At 41.6% G+C, this 17,694-nt stretch overlaps 1 protein-coding gene across 9 annotated transcripts in view; it reads left to right on the top strand.

Annotated features, from left to right (window-relative positions):
• Positions 1-17,694, top strand: part of LOC103893083 (zinc finger protein 506) — a 157,562-nt gene that overhangs the window by 127,963 nt on the left and 11,905 nt on the right. Inside the window, exons 1-5 of one of the 9 annotated variants that reach the window (XM_054540065.2) lie at positions 751-949; positions 11,903-11,934; positions 13,019-13,148; positions 15,181-15,307; positions 16,140-16,214. In XM_054540065.2, coding sequence (XP_054396040.1) covers positions 13,101-13,148; positions 15,181-15,307; positions 16,140-16,214 — 250 coding nt within the window. In that variant the 5' untranslated portion in view covers positions 751-949; positions 11,903-11,934; positions 13,019-13,100. Of the gene's footprint in view, positions 1-748; positions 950-11,902; positions 11,935-13,018; positions 13,149-15,180; positions 15,308-16,118; positions 16,215-17,694 lie in introns of those variants that run through there. The other 8 variants (XM_063720034.1, XM_054540066.2, XM_009253055.4 and 5 more) reach the window with 8 other exon arrangements.

Raw genomic sequence — 17,694 nt, 5'->3', positions numbered from 1 at the left:
GATTACAAAATATATATATAAATCTGGAGTGTTCAAAATGACAAATTTGATTTATTTGTAAGGTTTTATTAAAATTAGCTTCAATTGATAATACACTATTACCAAAGTAAAAGTTGATTTTCTCTTGAACAAAAATTTTACGTATTATTAATATGACAGCAGAATACTTCTGTTCACCTTTTGAATATATTCAAAAAGAGAGAGAGTAAAAAAGAGAATTTTCCCATGCTCTGGGGTGGGCCTGGCTCAGCTCAGGGAGGAAGTCCTGTTTGAAAAGACTGCAGCTGGCCAGGCTTAGTGGCTCACGCTTGTAATCCCAGCACTTTGGGAGGCCGAGGCAGGCGGATAACTTGAGGACAGGAGTTTGAGACCAGGCTGGCCAATATGGTGAAACCCCGTCTCTATTAAAACTACAAAAAAAAATTAGCCGGGCATGGTAGCGGGCGCCTGTAATCTCGGATACCCGGGAGGCTGAGGCAGGAGAATCACTCGAACCCAGGAGGCAGAGGTTGCACTGAGTCAAGATGACGCCATTGCAATCCAGCCTGGGCAACAAGAGTGAAACTCCGTCTCAAAAAAATAAATAAATAAAATTAAAAAAGAAAAAAAAGAAAAAGGCTGCAGCTTAGACTGTCTCTCTTTCTTCACTCAGTCCAGCATCGGATCACGTCTTCTGTCACTCAGGACCTGAGGGGGCGGGGCCTCAAGCATTATCCAATCGGGGACGCTGGGCTGGAAACCTTCCAATCAGCCACGCAGCTGGAGCGAACAAAACGGCTTCCGGCTTCCCGCTTTGGCGGGCCCATTGTCTCTCGCTGACGCCAAAGATCCAGCTCCTGTCTTCACTGTGCCGTCAGCTCCTAGAGGCCCATCCTCTGTGGCCCTGTGACCTGCAGGTATTGGGAGGGCCACAGCTAAGACGCCGGGATCCCCTGGAAGCCTAGAAATGGTAAGAGTGCCAGTTCGACATCCCGAGAGAGGGGGAGGGGCTGGTTGGAACTGGGGAGGAAGTGGCTGTGGCAGAACTCAGGCCTCCCGGCAGTCAGCTCCACAATCTGCGCTCCAAGTTCTCATTGCCCAGCTCCGCCTCAGCCATAACATGGCGGCTGCGTTGACAGCGGGTCCCCGGGGTGTCCTGTCTTTTTCCCTGCGCAGTGACTGTGCCCTGGCCTGGAACCCTCTCCGGGCAGCTCTGCACCCACAGGTCTTTCCCAGATTGTTCAGGGGCCACGGGAGGGTCGTCAGGGGAGAATCCTGACTCGGGGTGCGGGTTCATGAATGGGAAGAGCTTTGGTTCGTGGGGTTCACAGTTTCTCTTTTCTCCTATTAAAACTTTATGGGGCCGGGCGTGGTGGGTCACCCCTGTAATCCCAGCACGTTGGGAAGCGAGGCGGGCTGATCAGTTGAGGTCAGGAGTTCAAGACAAGCCTGGCCAAAATGTGGAAACCCCATGTCTGCTAAAAATACAAAAGTTAGCTGGGTGTGATGGCAACATGTCTGTAGTCCCAGCTACTGGGGAGGCAGAGGTGAGAGAATCTGTTGAACCCAGGAGGCGGAGGTTGCAGTGAGCTGAGATCGCGCCACTGAACTCCAGCCTGGGCGACAGAGCAAGACTGCCTTAAAAAAACAAAAACGGGGGGGAGTCACCGCAAAAATATCAAATAATCTAATCAAAGTGTGATTCAAGAATTGTAGAGCACCCAGCTACAGTTTGTTGTTTGTAGTCCATGGGAGGGGCTTGAAGAAAAGACATTTATAAAATGCATGATGAAGAAAACCAAATTCAATAACTGATTAGGTATAGTTACGTAGTTGTTATTTTATTTATTTTTTTTAATTTATTTTTATTTTTATTTATTTTTTTTTTTTGAGTCTCGCTATGTCGCCAGGTTGGCGTGCAGTCTCGCGATCTCGGCTCACCGCAAGCTCCGCCTCCTGGGTTCACGCCCTTCTCCTGCCTCAGCCTCCCCAGTAGCTGGGACTACAGGCGCCCGCCACTACGCCCTGCTAATTTTTTGTATTTTTAGTAGAGATGGGTTTCACCGTGTTAGCCAGGATGGTGTCGATCTCATGACCTTGTGATCCACCTGCCTCAGCCTCCCAAAGTGCTGGGATTACAGGTGTGAGACACCGCGCCCAGTCTAGTTAGGTAGTTTTTAAATTTGTACAATTGAAGTGGAAATTTCCTGATTATGTAATCAGAGTTTAATTGGCAGTTTATAGTTGCTTAAGCCTGAATTTTGTTTCCCCTAATGTAGTAATTTACCAAAGAATACGGTTGAGTTTTGTTTTTTTTTTTTCTTAGAAGTAGGAATCTGGGGACTAGAGCTTCCTCATTCTAATTGCCTGCCACTTAATTATTTTCACATCCCACAGGGGACTGATTTTCCCTGGCATTTTTCACATGTGTCCCAAGCAGGGCCTCAGGTGTACCCCACGTTCCTCAGTTTTTGTTTTGTTTTGTTTTGTTTTTGAGACGGAGTCTCACTCTGTCGCCATGCTGGAGTGCAGTGGGGCGATCTCAGCTCACTGCAACGTCCGCCTCTTGGGTTCAAACGATTCTCCTGCCTCAGCCTCCTGAGTAGCTGGGAGTACAGGCGCGTGCCACCACGCCCAGCTAATTTTTGTATTTTTAGTAGAGACAGGGTTTCACCTTGTTTGCCAGGGTGGTCTCTATCTCTTGACCTCGTGATCCGCCCGTCTCAGCCTCCCAAAGTGCTGAGATTACAGGCGTGAGCCACTGCGCCTGACCAATAGTCATTTTTTAAAAAGCATTGCATAACACTATTGAAAAGATTTGTTTTCTGTTTGTAAATATTTCCCATGAGAAGAAAGCAAAGAATAATCCCCTGACACTGTATTGTAAAAAATATCTGTGCCTCTTTGTCTTTTATTTTTCCAGAGAACTTACCGAATGTTTTTGGGTCAAGATTACCCTCTGGAAACTTAATAGGGTGATGTGTCCTCAGCCAACCTTCAGTTTTTTTCTGGTCCTGGGTTTTAGTAGTTTCTGGGGATAAACCAAGATACCCACCATGGCTATGTCTGCTAGACTGTCTAGTGAATATTAGCTCTGGGGTCATTTTCTCCCATAGGACCACCTGAAGTATGGAGTGTAGCCTCTCAAGGGAGCAGGTGGCAGCCTTGGGGTTGAAAGGCAGATCCTGGTGCACTTTTTTTTTTTTTTTGAAAAGCTAACCCCTTGGAGACATGAAGATTTTCTTCACCCAACCTAGCTTCCATTTCTTGGAGACACATTGCTGGTCAGCCAATCAGATGCTGGTACTGAGGGGAAAACAAATAATTTCTGACCCCTGGATTCTCTTGGGTGGGGAGCAGAAAAGTAGTGAAAAAACACTTCAAAAGACAAAAAAAACTGACCCCAGTGAGAGGGCGTAAAAACTTAAAGTAAAATGCACGCGGGGCACTCACTGGGGCATAGCGCCGTGTCTCCTGGGAGGGTAGTTATTGAGCATGTACCTGAACTGGATGGGGTAGGTGATAGAATCTGTAACTTGAAAAGATTTGTTCACTTATTTTAACCTCAGGTGTTTCTGCTGTTGTTGTTTTTGTTTTGTTTTGTTTTGTTTTGAAACAGTCTCTGTTGCACAGGCTGGAATGCAGTGGCTCGATCTCAGCTCACTGCAACCCCTGGCTCCTGGGTTAAAGTGATTCTCATGCCTTGGCCTCCCGAATAGCTAGGACTATAGGTGCCCGCCACTGCGCCCGGCTAGCTTTTGTGTTTTTAGTAGAGACGGACCAGGCTGGCTTCAAACTTCTGGTCTTAACCTGCTTTGGCCTCCTGAAGTGCTGGGATTACAGACATGAGCCACTGCACTCAGCTGCATCAGTTTCTTAACTGTAATTTGCATTTTATTAGTAGGGCTTGAAAGGTAAGAAAATATTTACAAAGCACATAAAAGAGATGAGTTTTAAAAAATTAGTATCTAATCATATATTCTATTTGTTAATAATTCTCATTTACCTTTTTCTTTCCCAGAGTGAGTTTAGGAATTTTCTCAGGTGTGTTTTTTATGGCTGAGTGATTTCAAACAGAATTCTAAGCCTTAGCTTTAAGAATGCTAGCTACCAAGGAAAAAAGTAGAGAAAATCTCTCTTCCATTTTGTCTGTAGACAATGGAAATGTTTCCACAGGAAAATCTGGTAGATAATTGATGAGTTATATAGATCGTCAAAACATCAGTTCCTCTTTTTGCAGGGTAAATTTGTGACAGTGAATATCTTGGTTCTATATCCTGTTGTCTTGATTTCTGAGTTTAATGCTAAATTATATGTGATGAAACGTGGTACCTTCTAGAAGTGTTCCCATATGACTAATTTTTTACTACATTGTTTTTAATATAAATAATAAAATAATATGTTGTCTGAAAGAAGTAGACATATTTGCTTTTCTTGTGAAGGTATAAAATGCAAGCACCTTAGCCAGGTGCAGTGGCTCATGCCTGTAATTCCAACACTTTGCGAGGCCGAGGGGGGGTTGATCACTTGAGGTCAGGAGTTCAAGACCAGCCTGCTCAACATGGTGAAACCCCGTCTCTACTAAAAATACAAAAATTAGCCAGGTGTGGTGGCGCATGCCTGTAGTCCCAGCTACTTGGGAGGCTGAGGCAGGAGAGTGGCTTGAACCCCGGAGGCAGAGGTTGCAGTGAGCTGAGATCGGGCCATTGCATTGCAGCTTGGTGACAGAGTGAGACCATCTCAAAAAAAAAAAAAAAAAGTAAGCACCTTAAAATTTCCTTCCCTTATGTAAACACTGTGTTTGAGTAATTTCACAGGATTATTCAAACAGTTTCAAAAACCAAGTGAATAACTCTGACATGGAAATTAAAGCTTGAACCTAGTGACTCCAAGCTAAGGCTAATATTAAGCATGCAAGAGGAAGTTATTAAAGGCCCAGTTAGTTCTTTCTGAGGAGCCACCCATGCAGATGTCTCAGCCTGCTCACCCCAGCCATAGAAGGAGCCTTTATCCTGAGAGAAGCCAGAGCCCTGGAAAGCTGGGGATCCACAGGCAGATGCAGTTGAGGTTAAGATGAAAGGAAACTGAGAGGGTCTTACTGATGATGCAGTTGTTATTGTTTTGAGGTACTTTCTAGACTTTGTAAAAAAAAAAAATTAGATTTACGTAAAAAGAAAATTCTAAAAAAGTACTGCAGCAAGAGGAAATACCAACTAACTATAAGATCTTTATGGCTTGCAAAGGTGTAGGCAGAAAACGACTTTCCTAGGGAGGTGCAAACAAGATTAGAAAGGAGGTGGGAGGGGAATGGCAAATGGAGGGTGAAAAAGTCAGATCTTAGATTAGAGAATGTTTTACACTGAAATCAGCATGTTCTTAGGAGGGACATAAAATGGGGTTGTATGTTGACTCAGACTGAGGGTAGCTCAAAGTTCAGGAGCCCGAGGGAGGGAGATAAACTTAAGTTTGATTAAGAAATATTTTATTTGGCCGGGCGTGGTGGCTCATACCTGTAATCCCAGCAAGTTGGGAGGCCAAGGCAGGTGGATCACCTGAGGTCAGGGGTTTCAGACCAGCCTGACCAATATGAAGAAACCCTGTCTCTACTAAAAATACAAAAAAATTAGCCAGGCATGGTGCCGCCTGTTGCAGGCTTACATGCCTGTAATCCCACTGGGAGGTGGAGGTTGCGGTGAGCCAAGATGGTGCCGTTGCACTCCAACCTGGGCAACAAGAGCAAAACTCCCCTCAAAAAAAAAAAAACAACAGGAAATATTTTATTTTAGGCCAGGCTGGTGGCTCACACCTGTAATCCCAGCACTCAGCCTGTGGAGGCCGAGTTGGGCAGATCACCTGAGGTCGAGAGTTCGCGACCAGCCTGAGCAACATGGAGAAACCCTGTCTCTATTTTAAAAAACACAAGTCAGGCGCGGTGGCTCAAGCCTGTAATCCCAGCACTTCGGGAGGCCAAGGCGGGTGAATCATGAGGTCAGGAGATCGAGACCATCCTGGCTAACACGGTGAAACCCTGTCTCTAATAAAAATACAAAAAAATTAGCCAGGCGTGGTGGCAGGCACCTGTAGTCCCAGCTACTGAGGAGGCTGAGGCAGGAGAATGGTGTGAACCCGGGAGGCGGAGCTTGCAGTGAGCCGAGATCGCGCCACTGCACTCCAGCCTGGGCAGCAGAGCAAGACTCCATCTCAAAAAAACCACTGAAAAAACAAAAATTAGCCGGGTGTGGTGGTGGGCACCTGTAATCCCAGCGACTCGGGAAGCTGAGGGAGGAGAATGGCTTGAACCTGGGAGGCAGCAGTTGCAGTGAGCTGGGGTAGCGCCACTGCACTCCAGCCTAGGCGACAGAGTGAGACTCCGGCTCAAAAAAAAAAAAAAGAAAAGAAAAGAAACATTTCACTATGACCACTGAAAACAAATTCAGCTGATTTTTTTAATGAGAAAAAGAAAATGTGCAGAGTGTGTGTCTGGCTGTGTGGTAGGTAAGAAAAGAGAACACCATCTAACTCATAATGGGAAGGGTGTTTCTTTCCATAAACTGTTCCTGGAGCACACAAAGGATGGAGAATTTTATTAATCAGAAATATTTTCCAGGATTATCTATGTGTTTCATCTTTCCCCATCTCTTTTCTTTGTTCTGTGCATTTCTTCCATTTGGCTTTTCCAGGGCTGCATCTTATATATTAAACCAGTAAAGATAACTACAGTATTTTGATGAGTTCTATGAGTAGCTTTAACAAATTATTGAACTTCAGAGAGGTTAATAACGGGACTCCCCAGGTTTTAAACAGTAGCTCAGAAGCATAGATGGGCCCTTGGGGTTTGTGACTGGCATCTGCCATGAGGACAATGTTGCGGGACTGAGCCCTGAATCAGGGTCGACGATGACTCTGGGTGGTGTCAGAATTCAAATGTGAGACAGTAAGTTAGTGTTGGAGAATTGTTTGATGTTCAGCAAACTCCACAGATGTGGTGGCAGAAAAAAGATACCACGGAGGCCTGGCCCGGAATAAAACTTTGGGTGATTGGGAATGGGAGGCTCTGCTCTGTTGTACACAGGCTGTCACACTGCCTGTTGTCCTGTGATCCCAGGTCTTCTCTCAGGGTGACAGAAGACTGAAAATGTAGAGGAAAGAAGCTCTGATGACAGACCCCGTTTTCCCACAGCTGCCACCACAGGATTCCCACCCACTCACAAACATGCCCACTAGACATTGATGTGTCCACACTCCTCCCAGGACTCGGCACCACCCTCAGGAACCTCACAATGGCATTTTTTGTTTTTGTTTTGTTTTGTTTTGTTTTGTTTTGTTTTTGAGATGGAGTCTCGCTCTGTTGCCCGGGCTGGAGTGCAGTGGTGCGATCTCGCTCGCTGCAAGCTCTGTTTTGTTTTTGAGATGGCGTCTCGCCACCACGCCTGGCTAATTTTTTTTTGTATTTTTAGCAGAGACGGGGTTTCACCGTGTTAGCCAGGGTGGTCTCGATCTCCTGACCTTGTGATCCGCCCGCCTCGGCCTCTCAAAGTGCTGGGATTACAGGCATGAGCCACGGTGCCCGGCCCACAATGGCATTTTTGATCCTAGTGTTTCTTGCCAAGAATCCACAAGTCTCTACAAGTCTCCTAGCATATTCCCACTCACAGACACTGAATCTGCAGCAGCAACCTGTTTTCTCCACCATCTTAGCATTTTGGACCAGCTGTTCATAATCTCACCTGCCTACATGCACACGGAAATAAATCAGAGTACAGCCCCACTGGGACCACTATCTGTACCAAAAATCAGTCCTCTCACCTACATTGCACTCTCTCCCACCCAGGGATTTTTTTTTTTCTTTTAGCTTTTATTTTTGGTTCAGGGTACACATGTGGGTTTGTTACACAGCTAAAATTATGTCATGGAGGTTTGGTGTGCAGATTATTTTGTCACTGAGATACTACCCATAGCACCAAACAGGTCTGTTTTCTGATCCTCTTAGTCCTTCCACCCCCCACTCTCAACTAGGCCTCAGTGTCTTTTATTCTCCTCTTTGTGTTCATGTGTTTTTATTATTTAGCTCTTACTTATAAATAATAACATGCATTTGGTTTTCTGTTTCTGCATTATTATTATTATTATTATTATTATTATTATTATTATTTTGAGATGGAGTTTTGCACTTGTTGCCCAGGGTGGAGTGCAATGGTGTGATCTCGGCTCACTGCAACCTCCGCCTCCCGGGTTCAAGCAATTCTCCTGCCTCCGCCTCCCGAGTAGCTGGAATTAGAGGCGCGTGCTACCACCCCTGGATAATTTTGTATTTTTAGTAGATACGGGGTTTCTCCATGTTGGTCAGGCTGGTCTCAAACTCCGCAACTCATGTGATCCACCCCTCTTGGTCTCCCAAAGTGCTGGGATTACAGGCATAAGCCATCACACCCAGCCTCTGCATTTGTTTTCTAAGAATAATGGTCTCCAGCTTCATCAGTGTTATTGCAAAGGACATGATCTTTTTTTTTAGTGGCCACAGAGTACTCCATGATGTACCATATTTTGTTTTTACTAAATCTTTTATTTTATTTTATTTTTGGAGACAGGGTCTCACTTATTGCCCAGACTAAAGTGCCATGGCATGATATTGGATTACTTTAGCCTCAACTTCCCAGGCTCAAGCAAATCTCTCCTATCTCATCCTCCCAAGTAGCTGGGACTACATGCGGGCGTTACCACACCTGGCCAATTTTTCTCTTTGTATTATCTGTGGAGACAAGATTTTGCCATGTTACCCAGGCTGGTCTCAAACTTCTAAGCTCAGGCAGTCTACATGCCTCATCCTCCCAAAGTGCTGGGATTACAGGCATGAGCCACCGCATCTGACCATACCATATTTTCTTTATCCAGTCTACCATTGATAGGCATTTACGGCCTGTGCGTGTCTTTGCTATTGTGAATAGTGCTGCAATGAACATGCATGTGGATGTGTCTTTATAATATAATCTATATTTCTTTGGGTATATACCCAATTATGAGGTTCCTGGGTCAAATGATAATTATTTTTAGTTCTGTGAGGAATCACCACACTGCTTTTTATAGTTGTTGAACTAATTTACACTCCTACCAGCAGAGTATAAGCATTCCCTTTTGCTTAAATGGTTATTTTAATATTGTTATTTACACTTTTGAAAGTGTCAAAGTGTTTTAACTGAAATATAGTTGCAATTTTTTAAAATGTTATATATATTCTGACTAGTTCATTAAAATTATTAATACTTAGATATTTATATCTAATATCCAAAGAAAATTTACTGCCAAATTGTTATAGTAGATATGAGTCTGACATGTTTATTACTTTATTCAATAGGGATAATTATGAGTAAACACAATTTTAATATCTTTTATTTCACTAAATTGGAATGCTGCTATTACAGAACAAATAAAGAGAGGTGATGTGGCCACCCAAACACCACCAACATAGCTCTTTAGTTAGCTATATTGCAAGCTCTAATATATTCCACTATATGAACACAGTCAGATTCTATTTCTTCATCAAAAAGTGTTGTTGGAAGTTGTCATATGTATTTAAATATAGAATCCCCATTCAATGGCTAGGAGATGAGAGAGCAGCAGAGATGGAAAAGAAACTTTATAAAATTATTCTGAAAATCTGCCCCCTTTCTACATAATGTTCATGTTTCTCATGCTGAGAGTAGCTGTGTACTTTGGGTGTTTAGAGAGAAATTGCTTTTAGGGGAATATTTTCTGGCTGACTTGATCAATCTCATATCTAATCTGAGCTTTTTCTTAAGATCTCTCCTTTAATTGTACTCCACTTGCTGTAACACCAAAGGATACAGAGCCAAGTTGATCCTACCTAGAATCTGCAGATAAAAAAGGGCCAGACTTTGGATAATGTACAGAAAACTAACAAAAGGCATTTTCTGCATTGTGAGATGTCAACATAGACATCTTATAGCCCCCATTTGGGAGTGTGGCTCTTTGAGATTTTTCACATCTTGTTCATTGACCTGCTACAGTTATGTCAGAGGCTCCAGGAGGAAATAGAATCTGATGGCAGAATCTGTAGTGAGAGATCAAGGCTGCAAAGTATCCAGAGCCATGACCACAACCACAACTATATTTACCTGTAAAATGTGATACTGGAGTACAGTATTTTTGTTCTTTCTCTTACCCAAGAGCTAGTAAATCAGAACGGGTGTTCCAGGTTGTGGAGTTCCACCAGGGCAGTTCCATTTTCTATTTAGAATCAGCCTGAGTCTCTCCAGCCTGGCTTATCATTGGGCCAACAGCCCAGGGTCACTGGGAATTCCCTCAAAATCACCTAGGTGTCTTTGAGGCATTTGAGATGTCCCATGCAGAATTGTGTCAGGCTGACAGGAGTTAATTCTGCTTCTGTCTCAGTGTAAGAGAAATGAGTCATCTGTGTTCATTCATCCCCTCATACAAGAGGTGTCTTTGGTTGGTACCCAGATGAGAATTTCTCATTTCCTAGTACTTGGATGATAAACAAGGAGGAGATCTGGAGACCCAAATAGATAAACTAGTAGCTTCCATTTCATATGGCCATTTAAAAAAAAAAAAACATAAAGCAGTCATGGTTCCTACAATCCAGAAACTTTTAGTCTAGACTAGCAACTGGATAAATAATTGAATTATGCAACATATGGTTGGTACAACAAATACAATGTGTCTAAAATCTTGGGCTTTATTTAGACCACTTTCTTTATATTGCTGTGGCTTCTGATGTCTACATCTGAAGGCATATTTATGAACAGAAGAACCGTTATTATAATTTCTTTTTTTTATACTTTTGAGAGGGAGTGCAGTGGCGTAATCTCAGCTCACTGCAACCTCTGCCACCCTGATTTAAGTGAGCCTACTGCCTCAGCCTCCTGAGTAGCTGGGATTACAGGTGCCTGCCATCGCGTCTGGCTAATTTTTGTATTTTTAGCAGAGATGGGGTTTCACCATCTTGGTCAGGCTGGTCTTGAACTCCTGACCTCGCGATCCACCCACCTCGGCCTCCCAAAGTGCTGGGATTACATGCATGAGACACTACACCCGGCAGTATAATTTCTATTTCTTTTTCCTTAAGTGTACGTATTTATTTTCTAATAAAATTACCCTAGAAAGGCTGGGCACGGTGGCTCATGCCTATAATCCCAGCACTTGAGAGGTCGAGGCAGGCGAATCATGAGGTCAGGAGTTTGAGACCAGCCTGGCCAATATGGTGAAATGCCATCTCTACTAATAATACTGAAATTAGCTGGGCATGGTGGCACACACCTGTAGTTCTAGCTACTTGGGAGGCTGAGGCAGAAGATTCACTTGAATCTGGGAGACAGAGGTTGCAGTGAGACGAGATCACACCAGTGCACTCCAGCCTAGGCGACAGAGTGAGACTGCATCTCAAAACAAAAAAAAAAACAAAAAACAAAAAAAGTTACCCTAGAAGACCTTAAGGGATTTGTTTAAATTGCATATTAGTATATACTATAAAGTTGACAGGGCAGTGGCTAGAAAAGATTAAAATTGCAGAAACTCTGGATTTACATTTCTTTTAGGTAAGCTTAGGAAAAACAAAACTGGAAGTACCCCAGTGGCATAGAGAACAGAATTCTACATAGCGTCTTCACGCTGCCCCAGACCTATTCAGATTCACCCTTTTTGGAGACTATTTAGTTCTGACCCTACCCTGGAGTCTTGCCTCACGGAACTGATTAGAAGAGATCAGAGTTTTGGCTGGTGAATCCTACTGCGTTTCTAGAGCTGGCGCTCACAATTTCCTGAAACCCAAAAGCATATAAATGAGAAAAATAAAGTATGTATTTTAGGGTCTTAGTTTTTAAATGTTGTATTAAAACCAGTGCTTGCAGAGACATTCTAATTAGCAACTTGTTTTCTATTCCTGCAGATCCAGTAGTTGCTCCACAAGTCACAAAAAAAGTAAATATGAATAGAATAAAATTTTCTCTATACTAGATTAAACTCTTCCTTCTATATCTCTTCCATCTGTCTATATTTAGCTTTTATTCTATACAATTTTTAAAAAAATTTTGATGACCGAGAAATAGAAGAAATAAAAATGCTGGGACATTTAACTACATCCTGGAAATTATTAAACCCTTAGTGCCAGCTCCCAGGGTGTTATGAGAATACCCAGCACAGTGCTCTGTATCATACTCTTGAGCACATAGTACCTGCTTAATAAACATTGCATTAGTAAATGTGTACATGTTGCTTTTTAAATCAAGACTTATTCAGACATTGCTGCCTTCTGTTTTGTCTGTAAAGAGCCAGCAAATAATATAAAACTTTAGGATGGAGATGGGTTGTCCTTATTTGTACCAGAAGTATTTGGTTGTGACAAGAGTGCTGAGTGTAAGGGACCCTGTGTTGTTCCTGCTTCTGTAACTAATGCTAATAATGAGCTAAGGGGGAGCAACATCCGCATTGACAGGGAACTTGTTTAAAACACCCATTCATGGACCCTTTTCAAACCTGCAAAATCACGTTACATAAAGTGGGGCCAAAATTACCAAATGATTTATAAGCTCATTAAAGCTTGAGAGGCAATGCTTAGCTTAGTGGTTATCAGCCCAGGCTTCTTACTAGGATCACATGGCCAATTTGCAGAAACCTCTTGTGCCCTCCCCACAGCTTCTGTTTATTGTTGTGTGTGGAAGCATCCATGTTGTTTAATGAAGGGCCTCATATGACTCTAAGGTGAGGCCAGAATCAGGTATGAGGGCTTCAAAATACATTCATGAGAGTTAAGTTCCACCTTTGCACTAAAGGGTGGTCACAGGGCCTGTTCTGTTTGGGTTTGGTAGGGATAAGTCAGTGTGGCACATATTTGCATTACTGTAGCAGAAATTGCTGGTGTCTGTGGTAGGGTAGGGCACCTGGGGACAGGAAAGGAGAAACATTTTTATTTTCATGGAGCAGCTCATTGTTCCTGAATCTCTTCTGTTTTAAAGGACAGAAATGGGTTAACTTTTTCTTTTTCTGCCAATTGATGTCATGCTAGCAGGTAAACATGTAATACTGACACCTTTAAAGACACATTCGCAAGATGCAGGTGTAATTTATCCAGAGAGTCTCATCTGAGAATGAATTCCAGAGAAGGAGGAGGAAGAAAAAAAATTACTTTCCTTCAGGTAAACATGTGTCAGATGAAGAGCTGTGTCCACTCTGCCTCCCAGACTGCCATGCATTTAGTACTCACAAACCTTTACTTTTCTACTTGTGTTTTTCTGCCCTAATGAGTTTGGTTTAACTACTTGTTAAAATTCTTATGATAGTCAAGGGTCTCTGAAAAATATTTCTTTACTATATCTCAGAGCCTTCTCTTTATTCTCTGCATCATAGTTCTTATATGCTATGCAGGATTCTCAGCAATAGTTTATGATCTGCGATATTAAAAATGTTTCTTTTGTGGCTGTTGAACATGGAAAGATGTGGATACTCAAGATTTCTATTGGGGAAAACTCTGGTCCTTAGTAAAGATGTAGAACATGTAATGTTGAGGCTCCATCTGTGTGTTCTATTAGCTCTATGCAGAACGAGATTAAGAAAAATGCTTATTTCAATGGGATGGCATTTATTACCCAGAAAGTTCTGAAAAAAATTATTAAGAGATACCTGCTCTCTAGGGAGCTAAGTGAAGCCTACTTAAAATTATTACTAAAAATTACAGAACAGAGGAGTAATCTGTATTTTAAAGTTTGCATAAAACATGTTTTTTTTTTTTTTTTTTTTTGAGACAGAGTCTCTCTGTGTCACCCAGGCCAGGGGTATAGTGGGGCAATCTTGGCTCACTGCAAACTTCACCTCCCGGGGTCAAACAATTCTCCTGCTTTAGCCTCCCAAGTAGCTGGGATTACAGGTGCCCGCCACCACGCCGGGCTAATTTTTGTATTTTGTGGAGATGAGGTTTCACCCTGTTAGTCAGGCTGGTCTCGAACTCATGACCTCGTGATCCGCCCACCTCGTGCCTCCCAAAGTGCTGGGATTACAGGCGTGAGCCACTGCACCCGGCCTAAAACTGATGTTTCTTTATGGTTAAATTCAGATTATAATTTACTTTTTTGGGGGGAATATTTCAACAGTGATGCTGTGTTCTTCTGTGAGCATTAGCATATCATAAAAATTTGTCCTAGTGCAGTTAATGGTTAATGATTCACTTGGTTAAGTAGCTCCCTGACAGATTTTTTTCACTATAGAGTTATTCTTACTATTAACTATCTTTATGCAGCTGATGTGCATAAACCATCACATTTAATCTGGCAGCTGTCCTTTCTTATTTTTTTCCTACATATTTTCTTTGATAAATGAGGGCTCTTTGTTTATAGGCTAGAAAATGTGGGGAAAAACACAGGCTCTTCCACTTACTAAATGTTTGAAAAAATATCCTTTTGGGGCCAAAAGCATTGGCATTACTGGTGAGCTTGTTAGAAATTCAAAAAATTGACTGGGTGCGGTGGCTCAAGCCTGTAATCTCAGCACTTTGGGAGGCTGAAGCAGCGGATCACCTGAGGTCGGGAGTTCAAGAGCAGCCTGACCAACATGGAGAAACCCCATCTCTACTAAAAATACAAAAAAAAATTAGCCGGGCATGGTGGTGCATGACTAATGCCAGCTACTCAGGAGGCTGAGGCAGGAGAATTGCTTGTACCCAGGAGGTGGCGTTTCCAGTAAGCCAAGATGGCACCATTGCACTCCAGCCTGGGCAACAAGAGCGAAACTCCATCTATAAATAAATAAATAAGAAAGACTTTATTTCAGATCTGGAGAAAACCTGCATAACAAGGTCGTCAGCTTATTGTACATATTAAAATTTGAGAGGTGCCTTCTAACTCAACATTTCTATCTGAAAAATATTCACAGCTCATTCCGTATGATGTAAATATACCACTCAAAAATGTACATGTTCATGTTCATGGCCTTAATTTTATACTTTATTATCTAGAAAAATATATATGAACTGATGTTGTGGATCTTGTGCTGCTCTTTTTTCTCAGAGTTAGAGACTACATTAGAGAATATTTCTGTGTTGAAAATCATTTTATTGGATAATTTTAGTCCTATAAGTCAGAACCACTTCTCTTTACTCTCTCATTTCACCTGAAATCAAATTAAAAATTCCACCCATGGCCACTTGGTAAAAATAAGTGTGTGTGTGTTTTTCAGGGACCATTGCAATTTAGAGATGTGGCCATAGAATTCTCTCTGGAGGAGTGGCATTGCCTGGACACTACACAGCGGAATTTATATAGGGATGTGATGTTAGAGAACTACAGAAACCTGGTCTTCCTTGGTGAGGATAACTTGAGTACATAATTCATAATATTACCCTAAAGGTTTTATTTCTCTTTTTTGTAGAATGTTTTTTAGTAATTTATTCTTTGCATACAAGAGTTTCAGATCCTCTTTTTCCAGAAAAATCTTCAGAATTTTTTCATTTAGAAAAGAATTTCTTCATGATGTTTCATCTTAATCCAAACTTTCCACATTCCTGAGTTGAGCTTTGTTCTTCACTCCAAATTAGTGGTAATTCCAAAAATTTAGTGGCATAAAATATTGTTGCCCCCACCTGAAAATCTAATTGCCACCACCAATTTTTGATTTAGTAGAACCTGGTAGTAAAATTAAGAAACCTACAAATTGAAAGTATTTTCTAAATATTTAGAAATTTCTGTTATAGGCCAGGTTTGGTGGCTCACGCCTATAATGCCAGCACTTTTGGGAGGACAGGCAGGTGGATCACCTGAGGTCAGGAGTTCGAGACCAGCCTGACCAACATGGTGAAACCCTGTCTGTACTAAAAATGCAAAAATTAGTCGGGCATGGTGGCACATGCCTGTAATCCCAGCTACTCGGGAGGCTGAGATAGGAGAACCACTTGAACCCTGGAGGTGGAGGTTGTGGTGAGCGAAGATCAAGCCATTGCACTCCAGCCTGGGCAACGAGAGCGAAACTCTGCCTCAAAAAAGAAAAAAAATTTATGTTATAACTTAGTATTTTAGTATTAATTTACGAGAATATCACATCCGCTCTGCTGAGCACAGTACTAGCTTGTAATTGGAGAATATGAGCAAGATTCATATTATTTATTCTTAATAAAACAGGTATTGTTGTCTCTAAACCAGACCTGATCACCTGTCTGGAGCAAGGAAAAAAACCTTTAACTATGAAGAGGCATGAGATGATTGCCAAACCCCCAGGTAGGTACGAGTGAAAATGAATATGACAGACAACACAGATAAGAGGTCCCAAGGTCAAAGAGAAAGTGAGTCCTTAAAATGTGATTTGGGAAGCTGTGTTCCCAAGGAAATAGTTCCTGGGCAGCTTTTTTTTTTTTTTTTTTTCCCTTTTATTTTCTTTTTTCTTTTAATTTTGCTCTCACAAAGAGGCATCTTCTGTCTTATGCTTTTAAATTCTCTAAGGATTCTATTTTCTTTCGGTGAGCTTCCTTCAGGTTCACAATGAGAGCCAAAGTCCTCTTCATGACAGATAAGAGACTGCACAATCTGGCTGTTTTTCCATTGTTTTGAGGACACACAAGTATCTGCATGATTTTGAGAAACTAAAACTCTTTTTTAAGTTCTCTTTCTGCATCAGGTCTTAAATGTGTGTGTGAAAGTATTAGTTTCTGTTCCATTTTTTTGTTCATTTTTGTTTTATTACTATATAGTCTTGAAATGTATAGTTTGAAATTTAAGTATGATATCCTTCTGCTTTGTTCTTTTTCCTCATGATTGCTTTGGCTATTCAAAGTTTATTTTAGTTTCATGTAAATTTTAGAATTGTATTTTCGATTACTGTGAAAAAAAAACACTGCAATTTTAATAGGAAGTTTATTGAATCTGTAGATTACTTTGGATAATATGGCACTTCAATAATATTTAATCTTTCAATCCATAGACATAAACTATTTTAAAATTTACTTGGATCTTCTCCAATTGTTTCATTCTTTTTTTTTTTTTTGTATTACCTCTTTGGTTAATTTTTTCCTCAGAAATTTATTATTTAATCTTATAGTAAATAAGATTTTTTCTTTATTTTATCAGATAGTTAAACTGTATGAAACCATAGATATACTTTTATGTTAATTTTATATTTTCCTAATTTAATTAGTGTATTTATTAGTTTAGACAGGTTTTAATGTACTGTGTATGGGGTTTTTTTTATTACACTTTTAAGTTCTAGGGTACATGTGCACATCGTGCATGTTTGTTACATGCACATGCCATGTTGGTTTGCTGCACCCATTAACTCGTCATTTACATTAGGTATTTCTCCTAATGCTATCCCTCCCCCAGCCCCCCACCCCATGACAGGCCCCGGTGTGAGATGTTCCCCGCCCTGTGTCCAAGTGTTCTCATTGTTCACTTCCCACCTATGAGTGAGAACATGCGGTGTTTGGTTTTCTGTCCTTGTGATAGTTTGTTCAGAATGATGGTTTCCAGCTTCATCCATGTCCCTGCAAAGGACATGAACTCATCCTTTTTTATGGCTGCATAGTATTCCACGGTGTATATGTGCCACATTTTCTTAATCCAGTCTGTCATTGATGGACATTTGGGTTGGTTCCAAGCCTTTGCTATTGTGAATAGTGCCGCAATAAACATACGTGTGCATGTGTCTTTATAGTAGCATGACTTATAATCCTTTGGGTATATACCCAGTAATGGGATCACTGGC

This window comes from Pongo abelii, chromosome 20, assembly GCF_028885655.2.
Source record: "Pongo abelii isolate AG06213 chromosome 20, NHGRI_mPonAbe1-v2.0_pri, whole genome shotgun sequence".
In the NCBI taxonomy this organism is placed as follows: Eukaryota; Metazoa; Chordata; class Mammalia; order Primates; family Hominidae; genus Pongo; species Pongo abelii.
This window is presented reverse-complemented; position numbering and strand designations above follow the sequence as displayed.